This window comes from Choloepus didactylus, chromosome X, assembly GCF_015220235.1.
Source record: "Choloepus didactylus isolate mChoDid1 chromosome X, mChoDid1.pri, whole genome shotgun sequence".
Lineage (NCBI taxonomy): Eukaryota > Metazoa > Chordata > Mammalia > Pilosa > Megalonychidae > Choloepus > Choloepus didactylus.
In genome coordinates this window covers 129,596,075-129,621,245 of record NC_051334.1, presented here as the reverse complement: position 1 = coordinate 129,621,245, position 25,171 = coordinate 129,596,075, and the positions used below count along the sequence as shown (strand labels likewise).

Here is a 25,171-nt window from a genome sequence, read left to right as displayed (position 1 = left end):
ATGAATGCACAGCTATATGATGATACTGTGAACAACTGTACATTTTGAATGATTGTATGTTATCTGATTATATCTCAATAAAATTGCATTAGGGAGGCGGGGAAAGATGGCAGACTGGTGAGCTGTATGTTTTAGTTACTCCTCCAGGAAAGTAGGTAGAAAGCCAGGAACTGCGTGGACTGGACACCACAGAGCAATCTGTCTTTGGGCATACTTCATACAACACTCATGAAAATGTCGAACTCCTGAGATCAGCGAAATCTGTAAGTTTTTGCAGCCAGGGGACCCGCGCCCCTCCCTGCCAGGCTCAGTCCCGTGGGAGGAGGGGCTGTCAGCTCCGGGAAGGAGAAGGGAGAACTGCAGTGGCAGCCCTTATCGGAAACTCATTCTACTGATCCAAACTCCAACCATAGATAGACTGAGACCAGACACCAGAGAATCTGAGAGCAGCCAGCCCAGCAGAGAGGAGACAGGCATAGAAAAAAAAAAAACACGAAAAACTCCAAAATAAAAGCAGAGGATTTTTGGAGTTCTGGTGAACACAGAAAGGGGAAGGGCGGAGCTCAGGCCTTGAGGCGCATATGCAAATCCCGAAGAAAAGCTGATCTCTCTGCCCTGTGGACCTTTCCTTAATGGCCCTGGTTGCTTTGTCTCTTAGCATTTCAATAACCCATTAGATCTCTGAGGAGGGCCTTTTTTTTTTTTTAATCCTTTTTTCTTTTTCTAAAACAATTACTCTAAGAAGCCCAATACAGAAAGCTTCAAAGACTTGCTATTTGGGCACGTCAAGTCAAGAGCAGAACTAAGAGAGCTCTGAGACAAAAGGCAATAATCCATTGGCTGAGAAAATTCACTAAACACCACAACTTCCCAAGAAAAGGGGGGTGTCCGCTCACAGCCACCATCCTGGTGGACAGGAAACACTCCTGCCCAGCGCCAGCCCCATAGCCCACAGCTGCCCCAGACAACCCACTGTGACGGAAGTGCTTCAAATAACAGGCAAACACCACAAAACTGGGCGTGGACATTAGCCTTCCCTGCAACCTCAGCTGATTGTCCCAGAGTTGGGAAGGTAGAGCAGTGTGAATTAACAAAGCCCCATTCAGCCATCATTTCAGCAGACTGGGAGCCTCCCTACACAGCCCAGCAGCCCAGAACTGCCCTGGGGGGACGGCACTCACCTGTGACATAGCACAGTCATCCCTCAACAGAGGACCCGGGGTGCACAGCCTGGAAGAGGGGCCCACTTGCAAGTCTCAGGAGCCATACGCCAATACCAAGGACTTGTGGGTCAGTGGCAGAGACAAACTGTGGCAGGACTGAACTGAAGGATTAGACTATTGCAGCAGCTTTAAAACTCTAGGATCACCAGGGAGATTTGATTGTTAGGGCCACCCCCCCTCCCCGACTGCCCAGAAACAAGCCCCACATACAGGGCAGGCAACACTAACTACACACGCAAGCTTGGTACACCAATTGGGCCCCACAAGACTCACTCCCCCACTCACCAAAAAGGCTAAGCAGGGGAAAACTGGCTTGTGGAGAACAGGTGGCTCGTGGACGCCACCTACTGGTTAGTTAGAGAAAGTGTACGCCACGAACCTGTAGATCTGATAAATTAGAGATAAGGACTTCAATAGGTCTACAAACCCTAAAAGGACGCTATCAAGTTCAGCAAATGCCACGAGGCCAAAAACAACAGAAAATTATAAAGCATATGAAAAAACCAGACGATATGGATAACCCAAGCCCAAGCACCAAAATCAAAAGGCCCGAAGAGACACAGCACCTAGAGCAGCTACTCAAAGAACTAAAGAGGAACAATGAGACCATAGTACGGGATATAAAGGAAATCAAGAAGACTCTAGAAGAGCATAAAGAAGACATTGCAAGACTAAATAAAAAAAATGGATGATCTTATGGAAATTAAAGAAACTGTTGACCAAATTAAAAAGATTCTGGACACTCATAGTACAAGACTAGAGGAAGTTGAACAACGAATCAGTGACCTGGAAGATGACAGAATGGAAAATGAAAGCATAAAAGAAAGAATGGGAAAAAAATTGAAAAAATCGAAATGGACCTCAGGGATATGATAGATAATATGAAACGTCCAAATATAAGACTCATTGGTGTCCCAGAAGGGGAAGAAAAGGGTAAAGGTCTAGGAAGAGTATTCAAAGAAATTGTTGGGGAAAACTTCCCAAATCTTCTAAACAACATAAATACACAAATCATAAATGCTCAGTGAACTCCAAATAGAATAAATCCAAATAAACCCACTCCGAGACATATACTGATCACACTGTCAAACACAGAAGAGAAGGAGCAAGTTCTGAAAGCAGCAAGAGAAAAGCAATTCACCACATACAAAGGAAACAGCATAAGACTAAGTAGTGACTACTCAGCAGCCACCATGGAGGCGAGAAGGCAGTGGCACGATATATTTAAAATTCTGAGTGAGAAAAATTTCCAGACAAGAATACTTTATCCAGCAAAGCTCTCCTTCAAATTTGAGGGAGAGCTTAAATTTTTCACAGACAAACAAATGCTGAGAGAATTTGCTAACAAGTGACCTGCCCTACTGGAGATACTCAAGGGAGCCCTACAGACAGAGAAACAAAGACAGGACAGAGAGACTTGGAGAAAGGTTCAGTACTAAAGAGATTCGGTATGGGTACAATAAAGGATATTAATAGAGAGAGGGAAAAATATGACAAACATAAACCAAAGGATAAGATGGCCGATTCAAGAAATGCCTTCACGGTTATAATGTTGAATGTAAATGGATTAAACTCCCCAATTAAAAGATATAGATTCGCAGAATGGATCAAAAAAAATGAACCATCAATATGTTGCATACAAGAGACTCATCTTAGACACAGGGACACAAAGAAACTGAAAGTGAAAGGATGGAAAAAAATATTTCATGCAAGCTACAGCCAAAAGAAAGCAGGTGTAGCAATATTAATCTCAGATAAAATAGACTTCAAATGCAGGGATGTTTTGAGAGACAAAGAAGGCCACTACATACTAATAAAAGGGGCAATTCAGCAAGAAGAAATAACAATCGTAAATGTCTATGCACCCAATCAAGGTGCCACAAAATACATGAGAGAAACACTGGCAAAACTAAAGGAAGCAATTGATGTTTCCACAATAATTGTGGGAGACTTCAACACATCACTCTCTCCTATAGATAGATCAACCAGACAGAAGACCAATAAGGAAATTGAAAACCTAAACAATCTGATAAATGAATTAGATTTAACAGACATATACAGGACATTACATCCCAAATCACCAGGATACACATACTTTTCTAGTGCTCACAGAACTTTCTCCAGAATAGATCATATGCTGGGACATAAAACAAGCCTCAATAAATTTAAAAAGATTGAAATTATTCAAAGCACATTCTCTGACCACAATGGAATACAATTAGAAGTCAATAACCATCAGAGACTTAGAAAATTCACAAATACCTGGAGGTTAAACAACACACTCCTAAACAATCAGTGGGTTAAAGAAGAAATAGCAAGAGAAATTGCTAAATATATAGAGACGAATGAAAATGAGAACACAACATACCAAAACCTATGGGATGCAGCAAAAGCAGTGCTAAGGGGGAAATTTATAGCACTAAACGCATATATTAACAAGGAAGAAAGAGCCAAAATCAAAGAACTAATGGATCAACTGAAGAAGCTAGAAAATGAACAGCAAACCAATCCTAAACCAAGTAGAAGAAAAGAAATAACAAGGATTAAAGCAGAAATAAATGACATAGAGAACAAAAAAACAATAGAGAGGATAAATATCACCAAAAGTTGGTTCTTTGAGAAGATCAACAAGATTGACAAGCCCCTAGCTAGACTGACAAAATCAAAAAGAGAGAAGACCCATATAATCAAAATAATGAATGAAAAAGGTGACATAACTGCAGATCCTGAAGAAATTAAAATAAATTATAAGAGGATATTATGAACAACTGTATGGCAACAAACTGGACAATGTAGAAGAAATGGACAATTTCCTGGAAACATATGAACAACCTAGACTGACCGGAGAAGAAATAGAAGACCTCAACTAACCCATCACAAGCAAAGAGATCCAATCAGTCATCAAAAATCTTCCCACAAATAAATGCCCAGGGCCAGATGGCTTCACAGGGGAATTCTACCAAACTTTCCAGAAAGAACTGACACCAATCTTACTCAAACTCTTTCAAAACATTGAAGAAAATGGAACACTACCTAACTCATTTTATGAAGCTAACATCAATCTAATACCAAAACCAGGCAAAGATGCTACAAAAAAGGAAAACTACCGGCCAATCTCCCTAATGAATATAGATGCAAAAATCCTCAACAAAATACTTGCAAATCGAATCCAAAGACACATTAAAAAAATCATACACCATGACCAAGTGGGGTTCATTCCAGGCATGCAAGGATGGTTCAACATAAGAAAAACAATCAATGTATTACAACACATTAAAAACTCGAAAGGGAAAAATCAATTGATCATCTCAATAGATGCTGAAAAAGCATTTGACAAAATCCAACATCCCTTTTTGATAAAAACACTTCAAAAGGTAGGAATTGAAGGAAACTTCCTCAACATGATAAAGAGCATATATGAAAAACCCACAGCCAGCATAGTACTCAATGGTGAGAGACTGAAAGCCTTCCCTCTAAGATCAGGAACAAGACAAGGATGCCCGCTGTCACCACTGTTATTCAACATTGTGCTGGAAGTGCTAGCCAGGGCAATCCGGCAAGACAAAGAAATAAAAGGCATCCAAATTGGAAAAGAAGAAGTAAAACTGTCATTGTTTGCAGATGATATGATCTTATATCTAGAAAACCCTGAGAAATCAATGATACACCTACTAGAGCTAATAAACAAATTTAGCAAAGTAGCGGGATACAAGATTAATGCACATAAGTCAGTAATGTTTCTATATGCTAGAAATGAACAAACTGAAGAGACACTCAAGAAAAAGATACCATTTTCAATAGCAACTAAAAAAATCAAGTACCTAGGAATAAACTTAACCAAAGATGTAAAAGACCTATACAAAGAAAACTACATAACTCTACTAAAAGAAATAGAAGGGGACCTTAAAAGATGGAAAAATATTCCATGTTCATGGATAGGAAGGCTAAATGTCATTAAGATGTCAATTCTACCCAAACTCATCTACAGATTCAATGCAATCCCAATCAAAATTCCAACAACCTACTTTGCAGACTTGGAAAAGCTAGTTATCAAATTTATTTGGAAAGGGAAGATGCCTCGAATTGCTAAAGACACTCTAAAAAAGAAAAACGAAGTGGGAGGACTTACACTCCCTGACTTTGAAGCTTATTATAAAGCCACAGTTGCCAAAACAGCATGGTACTGGCACAAAGATAGACATATAGATCAATGGAATCGAATTGAGAATTCAGAGATAGACCCTCAGATCTATGGCCGACTGATCTTTGATAAGGCCCCTAAAGTCACCGAACTGAGCCATAATGGTCTTTTCAACAAATGGGGCTGGGAGAGTTGGATATCCATATCCAAAAGAATGAAAGAGGACCCCTACCTCACCCCCTACACAAAAATTAACTCAAAATGGACCAAAGATCTCAATATAAAAGAAAGTACCATAAAACTCCTAGAAGATAATGTAGGAAAACATCTTCAAGACCTTGTATTAGGAGGCCACTTCCTAGACTTTACACCCAAAGCACAAGCAACAAAAGAGAAAATAGATAAATGGGAACTCCTCAAGCTTAGAAGTTTCTGCACCTCAAAGGAATTTCTCAAAAAGGTAAAGAGGCAGCCAACTCAATGGGAAAAAATTTTTGGAAACCATGTATCTGACAAAAGACTGATATCTTGCATATACAAAGAAATCCTACAACTCAATGACAATAGTACAGACAGCCCAATTATAAAATGGGCAAAAGATATGAAAAGACAGTTCTCTGAAGAGGAAATACAAATGGCCAAGAAACACATGAAAAAATGTTCAGCTTCACTAGCTATTAGAGAGATGCAAATTAAGACCACAATGAGATACCATCTAACACCGGTTAGAATGGCTGCCATTAAACAAACAGGAAACTACAAATGCTGGAGGGGATGTGGAGAAATTGGAACTCTTATTCATTGTTGGTGGGACTGTATAATGGTTCAGCCACTCTGGAAGTCAGTCTGGCAGTTCCTTAGAAAACTAGATATAGAGCTACCATTCGATCCAGCGATTGCACTTCTCGGTATATACCCGGAAGATCGGAAAGCAGTGACACGAACAGATATCTGCACGCCAATGTTCATAGCAGCATTATTCACAATTGCCAAGAGATGGAAACAACCCAAATGTCCTTCAACAGATGAGTGGATAAATAAAATGTGGTATATACACACGATGGAATACTACGCGGCAGTAAGAAGGAACGATCTGGTGAAACATATGACAACATGGATGAACCTTGAAGACATAATGCTGAGCGAAATAAGCCAGGCACAAAAAGAGAAATATTATATGCTACCACTAATGTGAACTTTGAAAAATGTAAAACAAATGGTTTATAATGTAGAATGTAGGGGAACTAGCAGTAGAGAGCAATTAAGGAAGGGGGAACAATAATCCAAGAAGAACAGATAAGCTATTTAACGTTCTGGGGATGCCCAGAAATGACTATGGTCTGTTAATTTCTGATGGATGTAGTAGGAACAAGTTCACTGAAATGTTGCTATATTATGTAAATTTCTTGGGGTAAAGTAGGAACATGTTGGAAGTTAAGCAGTTATCTTAGGTTAGTTGTCTTTTTCTTACTCCCTTGCTATGGTCTCTTTGAAATGTTTTTTTATTGTATGTTTGTTTTCTTTTTAACTTTTTTTTTCATACAGTTGACTTGAGAAAAGAAGGGAAAGTTAAAAAAAGAAAAAAAAAAGAAAAAAGACAAACAAGGAAAAAAAAAAAAAAGATGTAGTGCCCCCTTGAGGAGCCTGTGGAGAATGCAGGGGTATTCGCCTACCCCACCTCCATGGTTGCTAACATGACCACAGACATAGGGGACTGGTGGTTTGATGGGTTGAGCCCTCTACCATAAGTTTTACCCTTGGGAAGACGGTTGCTGCAAAGGAGAGGCTAGGCCTCCCTGTATTTGTGCCTAAGAGTCTCCTCCTGAATGCCTCTTTGTTGCTCAGATGTGGCCCTCTCTCTCTGGCTAAGCCAACTTGAAAGGTGAAATCACTGCCCTCCCCCCTACGTGGGATCAGACACCCAGGGAAGTGAATCTCCCTGGCAACGTGGAATATGACTCCCGGGGAGGAATGTAGACCCGGCATCGTGGGATGGAGAACATCTTCTTGACCAAAAGGGGGATGTGAAAGGAAATGAAATAAGCTTCAGTGGCAGAGAGATTCCAAAACGAGCCGAGAGATCACTCTGGTGGGCACTCTTACGCACACTTTAGACAACCTTTTTTAGGTTCTAAAGAATTGGGGTAGCTGGTGGTGGATACCTGAAACTATTAAACTACAACCCAGAACCCATGAATCTCGAAGACAGTTGTATAAAAATGTAGCTTATGAGGGGTGACAGTGGGATTGGGAATGCCATAAGGACCAAACTCCACTTTGTCTAGTTTATGGATGGATGTGTAGAAAAGTAGGGGAAGCAAACAAACAGACAAAGGTACCTAGTGTTCTTTTTTACTTCAATTGCTCTTTTTCACTCTAATTATTATTCTTGTTATTTTTGTGTGTGTGCTAATGAAGGTGTCAGGGATTGATTTAGGTGATGAATGTACAACTATGTAATGGTACTGTAAACAATCGAAAGTACAATTTGTTTTGTATGACTGCGTGGTATGTGAATATATCTCAATAAAATGATGATTAAAAAAAAAAATAGGGGGAAAAACCTAAATCAATTTTTAATCATTAATTTTTGTGCAACCTGTACGTACAAAATAAAATATATATATAAACATGCAAAAAAAAAAAAAATCCTCAACAAAATACTTGCAAATCTAATCCAAAGACACATTAAAAAAATCATACACCATGACCAAGTGGGGTTTATTCCAGGCATGCAAGGATGGTTCAACATAAGAAAAACAATCAATGTATTACAACACATTAAAAACTCGAAAGGGAAAAATCAATTGATCATCTCAATAGATGCTGAAAAAGCATTTGACAAAATCCAACATCCGTTTTTGATAAAAACACTTCAAAAGGTAGGAATTGAAGGAAACTTCCTCAACATGATAAAGAGCATATATGAAAAACCCACAGCCAGCATAGTACTCAATGATGAGAGACTGAAAGCCTTCCCTCTAAGATCAGGAACAAGACAAGGATGCCCGCTGTCACCACTGTTATTCAACATTGTGCTGGAAGTGCTAGCCAGGGCAATCCGGCAAGACAAAGAAATAAAAGGCATCCAAATTGGAAAAGAAGAAGTAAAACTGTCATTGTTTGCAGATGATATGTTCTTATATCTAGAAAGCCCTGAGAAATCGACGATACAGCTACTAGAGCTAATAAACAAATTTAGCAAAGTAGCGGGATACAAGATTAATGCACATAAGTCAGTAATGTTTCTATATGCTAGAAATGAACAAACTGAAGAGACACTCAAGAAAAAGATACCATTTTCAATAGCAACTAAAAAAATCAAGTACCTAGGAATAAACTTAACCAAAGATGTAAAAGACCTATACAAAGAAAACTACATAACTCTACTAAAAGAAATAGAAGGGGACCTTAAAAGATGGAAAAATATTCCATGTTCATGGATAGGAAGGCTAAATGTCATTAAGATGTCAATTCTACCCAAACTCATCTACAGATTCAATGCAATCCCAATCAAAATTCCAACAACCTACTTTGCAGACTTGGAAAAGCTAGTTATCAAATTTATTTGGAAAGGGAAGATGCCTCGAATTGCTAAAGACACTCTAAAAAAGAAAAACCAAGTGGGAGGACTTACACTCCCTGACTTTGAAGCTTATTATAAAGCCACAGTTGCCAAAACAGCATGGTACTGGCACAAAGATAGACATATAGATCAATGGAATCGAATTGAGAATTCAGAGATAGACCCTCAGATCTATGGCCGACTGATCTTTGATAAGGCCCCCAAAGTCACTGAACTGAGCCATAATGGTCTTTTCAACAAATGGGGCTGGGAGAGTTGGATATCCATATCCAAAAGAATGAAAGAGGACCCCTACCTCACCCCCTACACAAAAATTAACTCAAAATGGTCCAAAGATCTCAATATAAAAGAAAGTACCATAAAACTCCTAGAAGATAATGTAGGAAAACATCTTCAAGACCTTGTATTAGGCGGCCACTTCCTAGACTTTACACCCAAAGCACAAGCAACAAAAGAGAAAATAGATAAATGGGATCTCCTCAAGCTTAGAAGTTTCTGCACCTCAAAGGAATTTCTCAAAAAGGTAAAGAGGCAGCCAACTCAATGGGAAAGTTTTTGGAAACCATGTATCTGACAAAAGACTGATATCTTGCATATACAAAGAAATCCTACAACTCAATGACAATAGTACAGACAGCCCAATTATAAAATGGGCAAAAGATATGAAAAGACAGTTCTCTGAAGAGGAAATACAAATGGCCAAGAAACACATGAAAAAATGTTCAGCTTCACTAGCTATTAGGGAGATGCAAATTAAGACCACAATGAGATACCATCTAACACCAGTTAGAATGGCTGCCATTAAACAAACAGGAAACTACAAATGCTGGAGGGGATGTGGAGAAATTGGAACTCTTATTCATTGTTGGTGGGACTGTATAATGGTTCAGCCACTCTGGAAGTCAGTCTGGCAGTTCCTTAGAAAACTAGATATAGAGCTACCATTCGATCCAGCGATTGCACTTCTCGGTATATACCCGGAAGATCGGAAAGCAGTGACACGAACAGATATCTGCACGCCAATGTTCATAGCAGCATTATTCACAATTGCCAAGAGATGGAAACAACCCAAATGTCCTTCAACAGATGAGTGGATAAATAAAATGTGGTATATACACACGATGGAATACTACGCGGCAGTAAGAAGGAACGATCTCGTGAAACATATGACAACATGGATGAACCTTGAAGACATAATGCTGAGCGAAATAAGCCAGGCACAAAAAGAGAAATACTATATGCTACCACTAATGTGAACTCTGAAAAATGTAAAACAAATGGTTTATAATGTAGAATGTAGGGGAACTAGCAGTAGAGAGCAATTAAGGAAGGGGGAACAATAATCCAAGAAGAACAGATAAGCTATTTAACGTTCTGGGGATGCCCAGGAATGACTATGGTCTGTTAATTTCTGATGGATATAGTAGGAACAAGTTCACAGAAATGTTGCTATATTATGTAACTTTCTTGGGGTAAAGTAGGAACATGTTGGAAGTTAAGCAGTTATCTTAGGTTAGTTGTCTTTTTCTTACTCCCTTGTTATGGTCTCTTTGAAATGTTCTTTTATTGTATGTTTGTTTTCTTTTTAACTTTTTTTTCATACAGTTGATTTAAAAAAGAAGGGAAAGTTAAAAAAAAAAAAAAGAAAAACAAGGAAAAAAAAAAAGATGTAGTGCCCCCTTGAGGAGCCTGTGGAGAATGCAGGGGTATTCGCCTAGCCCACCTCCATGGTTGCTAACATGACCACAGACATAGGGGACTGGTGGTTTGATGGGTTGAGCCCTCTACCATAAGTTTAACCCTTGGGAAGACGGTTGCTGCAAAGGAGAGGCTAGGCCTCCCTATATTTGTGCCTAAGATTCTCCTCCTGAATGCCTCTTTGTTGCTAAGATGTGGCCCTCTCTCTCTGGCTAAGCCAACTTGAAAGGTGAAATCACTGCCCTCCCCCCTACGTGGGATCAGACACCCAGGGAAGTGAATCTCCCTGGCAACGTGGTATATGACTCCCGGGTAGAAATGTAGACCCGGCATCGTGGGACGGAGAACATCTTCTTGACCAAAAGGGGGATGTGAAAGGAAATGAAATAAGCTTTAGTGGCAGAGAGATTCCAAAAGGAGCCGAGAGGTCACTCTGGTGGGCACTCTTATGCACACTTTAGACAACCCTTTTTAGGTTCCAAAGAATTGGGGTAGCTGGTGGTGGATACCTGAAACTATCAAACTACAACCCAGAACCCATGAATCTAGAAGACAGTTGTATAAAAATGTAGCTTATTTGGGGTGACAATGGGATTGGGAAAGCCATAAGGACCACACTCCACTTTGTCTAGTTTATGGATGGATGAGTAGAAAAATAGGGGAAGGAAACAAACAGACAAAGGTACCCAGTGTTCTTTTTTACTTCAATTGCTCTTTTTCACTCTAATTATTATTCTTGTTATTTTTGTGTGTGTGCTAATGAAGGTGTCAGGGATTGATTTAGGTGATGAATGTACAACTATATAATGGTACTGTAAACAATCGAAAGTACGATTTGTTTTGTATGACTGCGTGGTATGTGAATATATCTCAATAAAATGATGATAAAAAAATATTGCATTAAAAATCATTTTCATTTTCAGAGTCCCATGCCCTTCCACAAATGAATGGACATAAGACCCATTTCTTCTCAATGGGAAGATACTCAGGGAAGAATCTTACCTTTCTTCTCAGGCCAGAGTTCAGAACAGAGGGCGCTAGCAGTCTCCTGCTCCACTCTGAGGCTGCAGCTAGACCCTGGGAAGGATCTCCTGAGCCAAATAGCATTCCACAGTTATTCTTTTCCTAGGATGTTGAAAACATTTCCCAAATACCCTTAGGAGGATTCACATCTGGATCTAAGAAGTAGCAGGGGTAAAGCAGGGCCATTTTTCCTCAGGTCTCAGACTTTACAAGCTCCAAATGTTGGCTGCTGTTCAGTGGCAAATTTGTTCAGGGGAACCAGGCAGAGTCCTCCCAGTAGCCACCTGGTTCTGAACAGTGAAGCCATATATAGTGTAGTGGTTGCATGTGTGGGCTCTGGAGTCAGACTGCAGGTATTCAAATCCCAGCTCTACTGCTTCTGAGTTCCATGCCACAGATTCCCTGTCTATAAAATAGGATTAATGAGAACACCCACCTCCTAGGGGTGTTGTGAAAATTCCATGAGATAATCCAGATAAGGCAATTAGTCCAGAGCTTCCGCCCATGGTAAGTGCTTGATAGATGTTCTACCAGTTTGTATATATTATGTACCCCAGAAAAAAGCCATGTTCTTTGATGCAATCTTGTGGGGGCAGATGTATTAGTGTTGATTAGATTGGAATCTTCTAATTGAGTGTTTCCGTGGAGATGTGACTCAATCAACTGTGAGCAAAATGTTTGATTGGATAATTTCTATGGAGGTGTTACCCTGCCCATTCAGGGTGGGTGTTAATTGGATCACTGGAGTCGTATAAAGGAGTTCACAGACAGAAGGAGCAGTGCAGCTGTGAGTGACATTTTGGAGAGCAACTGAGAGTGACATTTTGAAAAGGAGCTGCAGCTAAGAGAGGACAAAACATCCCGAGAGCAACATTCTGGAGAATGCCATTTTGAAACGCAACCTGGGAGCAAGCAGATGCCAGCCACATGCCTTCCCAGATAACAGAGGTTTTCTGGATGCCAATGGCCATTTTTCAGTGAAGGTACCCTATTGATGCCTTCCTTGGACACTTTATGGCCTTAAGACTATAATTTTGTAACGAAATAAACCCCCTTTGCCAATCTGTATTTCGCATTCTGGCAGCATTAGCAAACTGGAACAGATGCTAATATTAAACTTTGGCTTTTGCCTGTCTTCAGCCAGGGATTTACTTTTTTTTACATTTATGTCTGCCTGCACAGTTTAAAGACAGCTCCTGAATATGTCCCAACTAGCCTATGTGACCCTCACCTACCCCCAATCTCCATCAGGGCTGAGCTTAGGTTTACAGATAATAGCAAGATCTTACATTTTGTATACCTTGCATTTGATTTTTTTAAATGCATCCATACCCTTCATCCTGCAATACTGTGAGTGGATGGCAGAAGTGTGGAGGGAAAGGACAGGGGGACATTTGTTCTCCATCTGGGCCTCAAGGATGTGTGGAGAAGGGTCCTGGCATCTATTAGCATGGAGGAAGGTAGTTTTGAAGAGGAGATCTGTGAGTTACGTAGCCTGAGGGGCAGGGATAAGGACCAGGGAGAAGATTGAGGAAATGGGGGACTAAAGGGTGAATCTGAAGAGAAGATGTGATAGCATTTGTTTTTCAGGCACAGGATCTGAGTCCAGGGATGGGGGTGGGGGGAGAGAGGGGCGGAGTTGTCGCTGCAGGCAAAAGGTGAAGCCACTCTTCTCACACAGGCCTTGCTGAAACACTGAAACGTGGGGTAGAGGCAATGTTGTTTCAGCACCCAGGTGACAAGTGTGGCACAGAATGCTGAGGGGGCATTTCCCCTCCCCTCTGGGTGGACCCATTGGTGGCTTCGGCCTAAGCTGCCTGAAGGGAGGGTAGCACATTTAGGCCCCCAGAATCCATGCTCCACTCCCCTACACACAGCTGGGGGGTGTTACCACAGTCAGAGGCACCCAGTAGCAGCTGGAGCAGGGCAGAGTGGCAGCCCTCAAGTGGCAATGTGGGGACAGAAGGACAAGAGAGGATTGTTTCAGAGCACATGAATCTGCTGGGATCTTTCAGAAGTAACCAGAAGAAACCTTCAAAGGGTTGAAGTCCTGTAACACACAGGTGGGAGACATGTTTTTTACTTTTTAGGGGGCCTCATTTTTACCCTTGGGCCAGGGAGACCTGGAGAAAGTTGAGACACCCTTTTACGGCAGAAGACATTGCCTCAAGTACTTGGGCATATGATAGCCAAGTTTCATGTCAATACTGAGTGGCTCTAGAAACATTTCTAAATATAACCCTTAGGGTAGGCAGGGTGAGTAGAGGACCAGGGAATGAGTTCTGGCAGTGTATGATTCGGCTTCATTTATTCCATTTATCTCTTGCAATGTTAACTTGGAGGAGAAGAGAGGCAAAAGCAAAAAGAGTGACTGGGGAGAAAAATAAAGAAAAACAATGCTGCTGCTCTCCACTATCAGGGCTATAAGATTACCAGTTTCATTTTTAAGACATTTTCCTTCCCATGTACATTTTCTAGACATATAATATTAATTCTAAACCATCAACTTATTTGTCAGTGGAAACTAAACTTGGCAGTGCTTTCCTGAGCTAAGATCAACCCTGGCTAAACATGGAGATCCAAACTCCCCTGGTGCCTGGACTGAGCCAGGTCTGAGCCAAAAAAGCCAGAGAAGAGTAAAGCTGGGTCCCCAGAGACCTGCTGCCTCTTTGTCTGAAATTTGTGTTTCCCAACTTATTTTACCCTTTTTCCTGAGGCAATAGCACTGGTGATTGATGCAGCTGCAGGCAACCCACAGAGCCAGATTCTTATCTACATTATCACGTGACTGCCAATTTGTCTGCCAATCTTTGTTTTTTCTGAGAAGCATTTTCCTCTTCCTGGCATCTCAAATCAGACCCAGTGTTTAGGGTAATGGAGAAGTGGACCCGAGTTCTCAGAGAAAGCAATCAGGAGACATGAGGTTTGGTCTCTGCCCTGTCTTTCCAACCCCACTGCCGCCACCCTGGACAGTCATCTGGTCAGTCACCTGGACTATTGCAATAGGGACTCATAACTGGTCTCTGACCCCCTTCCCCCATCCTTCCTCCAAACTGTTGCCAAGTTAGCTTCCTCAGGTGTGTTTCTAATCATGTCATTCTTACTGTTTGTAAAACATTGCTAAGTAGCCTAATTACATGGATTATTATTGAATAAATAGACTGGTCCTATTGTATCAATTTCCCCATTATTCTGTCTTCTTGTCTACATGGCCTTCACTATGATTGCAATCTATCTTACTCATATGTTTTCTTCTTTATTGTCTCTCTCACCCCATTTGAATGTAATTTTCATAAAAGCAGAATTCTTATCTGTAGGCTGGCACATTTTAGATGATAAAATACTGATTGAATTGAGGCTCAATAAATCAAATTCTATTAACCGCTATTAATTCTTTGTTTGTAAATGAATTTTATTTGCTTTTATGATTACAAATGTAATACATGCTTACTGTAGAGAATCTGAAAAGTACAGAGAAGTAGAAAGAAGAAAATTAAAAAAAAATAAACAACACTATCCCCATCTGAAGACAAACACTGTTCATATTATGTTCTGTTTATCTATGCCTGTTTAGAGACCAAGACCCCATTAAGAACGCTGGCCACGAAGCACAACAGCCAAGGGAACTGAAGGCAATTAATAACTGAAGGAGTCACTCAGATGTCACAGCTAGAGATTCAACACTGATGGACAAAACAAGGGCCATAAGCAGATTAAGAGGTCAGAAGCTGACAACACAAGAACAAGTTGGCTTGTTGAAGAATATAACGAGATGATGCTTGTCAAAAGTTTAGCCCAGTACTTCTCACATGGTACATAATCAACAAATGTTAGCCACTAATACTATCATTATTATTATGGGTCACAACAAATGGTTCAGAGTGGAGACTATAAACTGGGCAAGGACCCTGGAGACCCATTTTTGGGTGCTATGGTTGTGGCATATTGGGACAAGTCTACTGGGTTAAAAGGGTAGTATAAGAATGGAAATCCTTCTCCTTATAGGCTCCCTTGCCAGACAAAGCAAGGGCAGGACTTACTCAATTTTGCCCGATGACATGTGGCAAGACACTCTTAGTTAGGACATGATCTCTCCTGCCTAGACTGCTCCCTGGACCAAGAATTAGGACTGGTCTTGATGGTGATGGGAATGCAGAATCTCATACATTATATATGCTCGTATTCCATATCTGATTGTCAAGGCAGGTCACAGGCATGTGGGGTGAAGGATAAAGTCAAGTCAGCTGAGTGGAACATGAGGTGGGATCTTCCTGGAGGGGGAAGCTGAAGGGAGAAGGCAACAAGGTTTATGATATAATTGAATGGAATCAGTCCAGGAACCAGTTCTCAAGTTAGCAGCAGAGTCAGATACCACAGAAGAGTCCAGTGAGAATTACTTGTCAGTAGAGGCCTTCCAGTAGCCAGTGCTCTGTCGAAGGTGGTCTTGAAGAGCTTCTTGAGGGTCACCATGCTCTTTCAGGTAGCAACAACGTTTGGGAACATGCTGGTAATGGTAGCAAGAAAAAAACAGCAGAGGTAAGATCCACACTTACTTTGACAAGGGATGTTCTGCCTGGATAAGTGCAGTAACAGCAGAACTAGGAACCTGGCTAATTTATCTTTTCTATATAAAGTGTGACCAAGGACTAGGTTTAATCCCCTGGTGGCCTGAGTCTAAAACAGATATGTCTGTAGATGGTACCCAGCCACCTAAAGCAGACCCCTCCCTTAGATTTGCCCTTGGAATAAGCAGAGAGTTGGGACTGAGCTGGTTCTCTCATAATCAGATTTCATCCATCCGCCATCCCAGATCCTTAGTAAATTGGGCAGGGCATTGCTCCTCAAAGTGGTTAGTACACCCAAAATAACTGCTCAGCCATGCTTGCTAATGAAACTCCAGGTTGGGGTTTATGGTCTGAGAGTTCAATGCCTCCCTATTGCCTCCTCCTTATTCTACTCAAAGGGGCAGGGTGTATTATTCCCCATCATTACCTCCTCAGTCTGCTGATCAGCATTCAGTTCATTCTCCATTGTCTCTTCATTATTTCGCTTACAGGCTGATAACAGAACCTGGCTTGAGTTGCCTGGGGAATCCTTCTCTTCAGCCAGCTGGCACTCGGTGTAGAGAGACCTGTCTATCAGCTCCTTCAGGCTGCTGGCCACCTTCAGGAAGATCTGGCCCATTTTGGTAGTAACAGCTTCTGAGAGTCCTTCCAGAAACCTGGTCCGTAGAATGGCATTAGACCAAGACAAATGTCGGGCCAGCAGTAGGAAGTCAGTGGCATACTGCCTGACTGACTTCTGGCCCTGCTTGGGATGGCAAAGAACAGCGCTGAGGATGTCTACCTCGGACAGGGAGTCATACAAGCCCTGCGATCTGGTCAGGAAAGATATATTTTTATCTGAGAGGGCGCTTTCTACTTCCATCTGCAAGACGGACCACCTCTCTGCTGCCTCCAGATGAAGAGACACCAGAAATGCCATTTTCTCTGAATCATCCAAAAAATCCTTCATCTGCTTCTCCTCATCAATCTCCAGGTCCTCCTCCTCAGAGCATGAACCCCAGGCTGCTTCCTGCTCTTCTAGGAGGTAACAGAGTGCTGGGGTCAACATTCCAAAGGATGGGACTTCCTTTGGCGGTGGGTTCACTGTTTCGGGGGTTGTGGCTCTCATGTGAGGTATGGACTTGGATCCAGAAGCTGTGGCATTGGAAGTGGATGTCTCTCCAGAGTCTGTGGCTTTGATTTCCAGAGTGGGTGTCACTCCAGAGGTTGTGCCTGCCATTTGTGGTGAGAACAGTGCTCCCAGAGCTGGGGCCTTCATTCGTGGTGTTGACATTCCCCCAGAAGCCGTAGCTGTCATTCGCGGCACAGACATCTCTCCAGAGGCTGTGGCTGTCAGTAGTGGCATGGACATTGTTCCAGAAGGTGAAACTCTCATAAGTGGTGTGGAAATTGCTCCAGAGGCAGAGGTTCTCTCTGGTGGTGTGGGCATCCCTCCAAAAGCTGTGTATGTCATTTGTGGCTTGGACATAGATCCAGAGCTTGAGGCTCTCATTTGCAGTGTGGATATTGCTCCAGAGGCCATGGTTTTCATTAGCGGCATAGACAACTCTCCAGAAGCCATGGGTGATACCAATGGCATGGGCATTGTTCCAGAGGCCGTGGCTCTCATTAATGGCTTAGACATCCTTGCAGAGGCCATGGCTGCCGTTTGTGCTGGGGACATCTCTCCAGGGACTGGAGCACTCATTAGCTCCGCGGGCATAGCTTCAGAGGCTGAGGGTCTCGTGGGTGGTGGGAACATGGCTCCAGAAGCTGGGCCTTTTACTAGTGGTGAGGGCACAACTTTGGAGACTGGGGCTCGCATTGACACTGTGCACATCCCTCCAGAAGCTGTGGGTGTCACCTGTGGTGTGGAATTTGTTCCAGAGGCTGTGGTTTGCATTAGTGGCATGGACAGCCCTCCTGAGGCTGCGGCTGACATATGAGGCACAGACATAGCTTCAGAGGCTGTGGATATCCCTAGTGGTGTGGACATCATTCCAGAAACTGGAGTTCTCATTTGTGGCATGGACATCATTCCAGAGGCTGTGGCTGTCATTCGTGGAGTAGACATTGCTCCATAAGCTGGGGCTCTCAGAGGTGTGGCTATCTCTCCAGAAGCTGGGGCTCTCATTAGTGGTGTGGACTTCTCTCCAGAGTTGGAGGCTCTCATTAGTGGTGTGGACATTGATCCAGAGGCTGGGGCTCTCACTTTTGGTTTGGACATCACCTCAGAGGCTGGGGCTCTCATCTGCAGTGAAGACATCCCTCCAGAGTACTGGGTGCCCATTGACTGACTGGACATCTTCCCAGAGGTTGTGCCTCTCATGAGTGATGTGGGAATTGCTTCAGGAGCTGCTGTTCTCATTAGTGGCATGGACATAGCTCCAGTGGCTGTGGCTGTCATTTGTGAGGTAGATATTGCTCTAGAGGCTGGGACCCTTGTTAGTGGCATGGACAACCCTCCAGAAGCTGTGCCTGTTGTTTGTGGTGTGGCCATACTTCCAGAAATTGTGTCTCTCATTAGCATTGCAGGTAATTCACCAGAAGTTGTGGTTTTCATTTGCTGTGCGAACATTGCTCCAGAAGCTTTAGATGTCATTAGTGACTTGGACAATGCCCCAGAGGCTGTAGCTCTCATTCGTGGCACGGACAATGCTCTCAAGGTTGTGTCTCTCATTGACCGTGTGGACATCGATCCAGAGGCTTTGGCTGTCATTAGTGGGGTGGACACTGCTCCAGAGGCCTTGGCTCTCATTTGTGGTGTAGACATCACTCCTGAGGCTGTGGCTCTCATTTGTGACATGGACATTGCTCCAGAGACTGGGGCTCTCATTTGCAGCATTGAACCACAGGTGGGGGCTGCCAGCTGTGGCATGGACACTGTTTCAGAGGCTGTGTCTGTAATTAGCTGCACTGACCTTGCTCCAGAAGCTGGGGCTCTCAGTGTTGTGGCCATCACTCCAGCAGCTGAGGGTCTCTTTCGCTGTGAGGACATTGCTCCAATGGCTGTGTGTTTCATAAACTCTGTGGATATTGCTCCAGAAGTTTGGGGCATTGTTAACTGTGTGGACATTACCCTCAAGGCTGTGGCTGACACTTGTTCCATGGACATTGCTCCAGAGGTCGTTACTGACATCAGCGGGGTAGACGGAGCTCCAGAAGCTGGGACTTTCTTTAGCAATGCAGATGAACCTCCAGAGTCTGGGAGTCTCATTACTGGTGTGGACATTACTCCAGTGGCTGTTGCTCTCATTGGTGGAGTAGACATGATTTCAGTTTCTAGATTTTGTGTCAACATTTGTGACAACACTCCAGAGCATGGAGCTGGCATTTGCTGGGTGGGCATCACTTCAGAAGTAAGGGCTGTCATTAGCAGTGGGGACGTTTCTTCAGAGTCTGGGGCTGGCTTTAGTAATGCAGACAATTCTCCAGCATCTGGGGCTGATGGTAGCAGTGTGGACATTGCTGCAGAGGCTGGAACTGACATTAGAAGTGAAGACATTGCTCCAGAGTCTGAGCCTGACATTCTCCCAGTGTCTTGGGTGCTTGTTGGCTGGGTTGGTGTTGCTCCAGAACCTAGGGCTGACATTATCAGCGAAGATATCGCTTCAGAGTCTGTGCCTGACATTAGCAGTGAAGATATCTCTCCAGAGGCTAGGGCCATCATTAGCACTTTGGACATTGCTTCAGTGTCTTCATCTGTAATTTGCAATGGGGACATTGCTTCAGAGCCTGGAGCTGACATTTGCTGTGTGGACATCACCCCAGGATTTATATCTGGCATCGGCAGTGGGGATGTATCTCCAGTATCTTGGGCTAGCATTAATGGTGTAGATACTGATTCAGAGGATGGAGTCCTCATGATAGGTGTAGACATTGCTCCAGAAGATGAAGCTGGCATTGCCAATGGTGATATCTCTCCAGAATCTGATGCTGCCATTAGTGCTGTGGACATCGTTCCAAAGTCAGGAATTGTCATCAGCCCTGGGGACATTAATCCGTAGTCTGCAGTGGACAGCAATGGAGACAGTGTTCCAGAATCTGAGGCTGGCATTAGCAGTGGGGACAGTGTTCCAGAGTCTGAGGCTGTCATTAGCAGTGGGGATAGTACCCCAGAATCTGAAGCTGGCATTAGCAATGGGGACATTCCTCCAGAGTCTGAGGCTGGCATCATCAGTGGGGACATTGCTCCAGAGTTTGGTGCTCCCAATAGAGGTGAGGACATGGTGTCAAAAGCTGGGGTTGTCATGATCTGTGCAGACATCCCTCCAGGATCTGAGGCTGAAGTTGAGGCTATAGGCAACTCGACATGAGAATGCAGAATTTGGACATCTTCCCTAGTTTCTGTCATTGGTCCAGAGAAAGTTGTCCCCCTGTTTGAGGGGTCAACATTTTCCTCCCTCAGCATATTGTTGTATTGCTGTGAGTGTAAGGTCATTGACATATCTGCCATGGCCACAGGATTGTGTGGAGAGAGTCCCTAAAATGACAATATCAGGGATCCTGCTGAAGCCCAAGTGGCAAGGAAATCTGTAAACAAGAAACAAGTTTAAAAGTCAAAATCCAAGATCAAGAAGACTGGGAAATCAACTGACAATTCATGGTGGAGGCCTGTTTGGTATTGGAGATGGGCTTATTAAGTTAAAGAAGCTATGCAGTAATGAACAAGTTTGAAACTGGAACAAATATACCTTCTGCCACTACCCTTTTCAAATCTATCCACCTAGTCACATTTAAGGTTATAGCATTTTAAAACTCTCAGTTTTAGAGCCCTTTGTCTTGGGGCTTGCCCCATGAAGCTTGCTACCGCAAAGGAGAGGCTAAACTTGCATACAGTTGTGCCTAAGAGTCTCCCCCTGAGTACCTCTTTGTTGCTCAGATGTGGCCCTCTCTCTCCAAATGAGCCACTTCGGCGGGTGAACTCACTGCCCTCCTCCTTACGTAGGACCCGACTCCCAGGGGTGTAAATCTCCCTGGCAACACAGGATATGACTCCCAGGGATGAATCTGGACCCAACATCGTGGGATTGAGAACATCTTCTTGACCAAAAGGGGGATGTGAAATGAAACAAATAAAGTTTCAGTGGCTGAGAGATTTCAAATGGAGTCGAGAGGTCACTCTGGTGGACATTCTTATGCATTATCTAGATAACACTTTTTAGGTTTTATTGTATTGGAATAGCTAGAAGTAAATACCTGAAACTACAAAACTCTAACCCAGTAGCCTTGACTCTTGAAGACGATTGTGTAACAATGTAGATTACAAGGGGTGACAGTGTGATTGTGAAAACCTTGTGGATCGCACTCCCTTTATCCCATGTATGGATGGATGAGTAGATAAATGGGGCCAAAAACTAAATGAAAAATAGGGTGGCATGGGGGGATGATTTGGGTGTTCTTTTTTGTTTTTATTTTTTATTCTTACTCTGATTCTTTCTGGTGTAAGGAAAATGTTCAAAAAGTAGATTGGGGTGATGAATGCACAAATATATAATGGTACTGTGAACAGTTGATTGTACACCATGGATGATTGTATGGTATGTGAATATATCTCAATAAAACTAAATTGAAATTAAAAAAATAAAAATAAAAATGAAAAAAAATAACTCAGTTTTAAACTCGCAGCAACCACGAGCCTGGCCAGTTCTGTAACAAATGAAGCAGCAGCACCACCTTCTGGCCAATTATGAGAGTGCTGGTTCTTGGGGTATGCTCTATCCCATACCAGCACTCACAAGCCAAGCCACTTAGGCCAGGATAATTTTATCAGGTCCTAGGGCTCACTGAGTCCTGCCAGTGGTTTAGTCCCCATTTTACTACTCTGATGGCCCTGAGTGTCTTACTCTGGAAAAGGAAGGCATTTGCCTGATCAAATACTGAGAGCAGCATTTCCATGAACTGAAAATCCTGTTGTTGTTGTTAGTATATCAACAACAACCAGTGCTACCATTTATTGCTCACTTTGTATGTGCCAGGCACTGTAGAAAGGGCTTTACAAGCATTATCCCATTTGGATCTCATAGTACCCTGTGCAACAGTAATATTATTATCCCCATTGCTCCAGCTTTCTCAAATTAGCCAGATTTGGGGTTAAAATAGGGCCACTGTGACAGTAACAAACTTTATGTCTTTGACTCTCACCCTCTCTTCAGGGTGTCCTAGCCTTTGGCATCCGCAAAGTTGCATTTAATTATTTCTATGCCATTGTAGATTATAGCTCACTTGAAGCCCAGTCTATAAAGCATACGAGTTTTGAGCCTCTCTGATGACTTGGGGGTGGGCAATCCTGGAGTCACCCCACTGACCCAACCCCATAAGAAGCCCCAGAATGGGCTTTTGTGACAATGTCACAAAAGTCATCAAGCTCATGGCATTTTGCCTCCATGATAATTATGATAATACTAGCAAGAAATAGCAACAGCAAACATTTCTTGAGATTGTACTGACTGTCAAGCACTGTACTAGACACTTTACATATGTCATCTCATTTCCTCCCCACAGCAACACTAAGAGATCTTGGTGGTACTATTTCTTCATCTTACAGATGAAAAAACTAAGGCCCAGAGAAGCTTAATAATTTGCATGCAATCACACAGATTCCCAGGGCTATCTAAAGAGCTCCTACTCTTCAGGACATGCTATAGTGATCCACCTCATCTGCTCTCCTCTCTACTTAGTGAGATTACCAAGTACGCCACACTCTATCTCCAGCCTGGACAACCCGAGTTGGAGGCGTGAGTAAAAGAAATATTGACCTCCTGCTGACACCTCGGTTACTGTAAGACTTGGTACAATGGGAAATATAGGAGTCAAAAGAGCAGTCATGGAAGTCCACTTCCCATGTTCAGAGAAATCCCTGAAGATGTCAGTTTCCCACTAGGCAAAACCCAGGAATATCTTACCTTGCCAGTCAGGGAGAAGAGAGAGGGAGCATCCTATGCACCCCTAACTCTTTTAGTCTGGCCAATTTACTTATGCCCCATGCCCAGCCAGTTTATTAAAGTAAAGCCCAATACCAGCAGCTGTTCTCTACAATCTCCCATAGCTATCCCCTGCCATGCCCCCCTCCTGCCTGCCAGCCAGCCAGCTTGCCCGCCCACCCGCCCCACTGACTTGCTAGTGCTTGCTCTGTCTCTCTGGTCTCAGATTCCTGCCTCTATATAGGCTCTGACGTTTGCCTCTGGCCGCCTTTCATTTGACAGCCCTCCAGAAGCTCTGCTTTAACATTTGGCCTACGGAACTCCACCCTTGTCCCCTCCCCCACACCCAATAGTTCCACCAGCCCATGCCACCTCACCATGCCAGCCTCTGGCTGTCTCCTAAAAAAAGAGCAGATCCACACAATTACATAGATGAGACAGGAAGGTTCCTGGCTCAGGAAATGGTTTCGACAGACACAGGAGTCCTAGGAACTAAGCATTGCAACTGGTGTGGCGTGTGTGGAAGCATAGGCAAGCAGAGGGTTAGAGGTAAGGGATCTGGGGGTGGAGATTGGGTGTCAGGAAAGTTCAAGGAGTCTCAGGTGCAGGGAAACCAGGATTTGGGGAGTAAGGCAGTGGGGGCTGGAGGGCAATAGTGATAACCAAAAAGGGCCAATTTTCCCCAGTGTCAGAAACACCAAGGGAAATCTGGTACCAGAGTCCTTGCCACAGGGCTAGGATTCAGCAGCAAGGCTCCAGAAAAGCACACCAGTCTTAAACATACCAGTTGAGGGCTTGATCATAGAAACAGGGCTAAAGCCTGCTTTCTAGAACTGGGACACAAGTTCAGAGTAGATCTAGCAGAAACGTTTACTTGATGCCAAATCCCCCAACCTTCTGAACAGTTTTCCCTTAAACACCCAGACTAGGAGCAGAATTGATCCCTGAGCCTTGAATAAGGCAGAGCCTTCAGGTGAAGTTTAAGTAGCCCAGGTATGGGGACTCAGAGTTTGGGGTGGGGGAAGCATTCATGTCATTATAAACCTTGCCACACTCATAATTAGCAACCAACAATAACTGAGCACTTGGGTAAGGACCATTACATGCATTAAGTCATTTGGGCCTCATAGCAACCCATGTTAGGAAGGCACTGTCATCATTCCCATTTTACAAAAGGGGAAACAGGCTTAGAGAAGCTAAATGACCAAGGTCACAGAGCTAGTAAATGGCAGAGACCTGATTTGAGCCTGGGTCAGTCTGGTCCCTAACTACTACATTTCCTCTCTTTGTAATCAGACAAGTGGTTAAAAACATTCTAAGTGCCCTACCCACTGCCACCCACTGCCCCTCCCACTACCCACACTCCACCAAGCAAGGAAGCATTCTTATTTACCAATGCCTGAATCACTGTAGTAATAATTATAATAATAGCAATTGACATTGACCGAACTCTTCCCACAAGCCAAGAACTGTGCTGAGGGCTTTACAAGCATTATCTCATTTGATCCTGACAGCTACCCTGTGTGCTAAGTCTTTTGAATTCCCAGTTTACAGAAAAGGAAACTGAACCTCAGCAAAGTGAACTAACACGACCAAAACACACAGGTCTGTCTGACTCCAGAGCTCACTCTACTATAGTACTCAAAAAAGAAAAACTCCAGTCAGTCTCTTGTCTCCCCTAAACCAAAAAAGTCGCAGGAAACTCACTCACTCTACTCAATGGCATAACAACCACAATAACAATAACAACAATTATTATTATTATTACACCTAATAATAAAAGCTAACGTTTACTATCCCAGACAGTGCTAAGCATTTTCCTTACATGATCTCATTTGATACTCACAATAACCCCATGAGGTAGGTACTATTATGTCCTTCATTTTCTACACGAGAAACCAGAGACAGAGAGAGGTTAACTAATTTCCCAAGGTCATACAGCTAGAAAGCACCATTGTTATGATAACAAAATACTGAAAATAACCTAAAAACCCAATGTTAGAACCCAATTCATTTAATTGATTCATTGAATT

General features: G+C 43.0%; 1 protein-coding gene across 1 annotated transcript in view; it reads right to left on the bottom strand.

Moving 5' to 3' along the window:
- Positions 1 to 15,934: 15,934 nt before the first annotated feature.
- The window catches only part of RTL9 (retrotransposon Gag like 9), a 40,856-nt gene continuing 31,619 nt past the window's right edge, over positions 15,935 to 25,171 (bottom strand). The window contains exons 2-3 of the mRNA XM_037822012.1: positions 16,661 to 20,748; positions 15,935 to 16,178 (exon numbers count right to left, since the gene is read on the bottom strand). Coding sequence (XP_037677940.1) covers positions 16,065 to 16,178; positions 16,661 to 20,671 — 4,125 coding nt within the window. The 5' untranslated portion in view covers positions 20,672 to 20,748 and the 3' untranslated portion in view covers positions 15,935 to 16,064. The remainder of the gene's footprint in view (positions 16,179 to 16,660; positions 20,749 to 25,171) is intronic.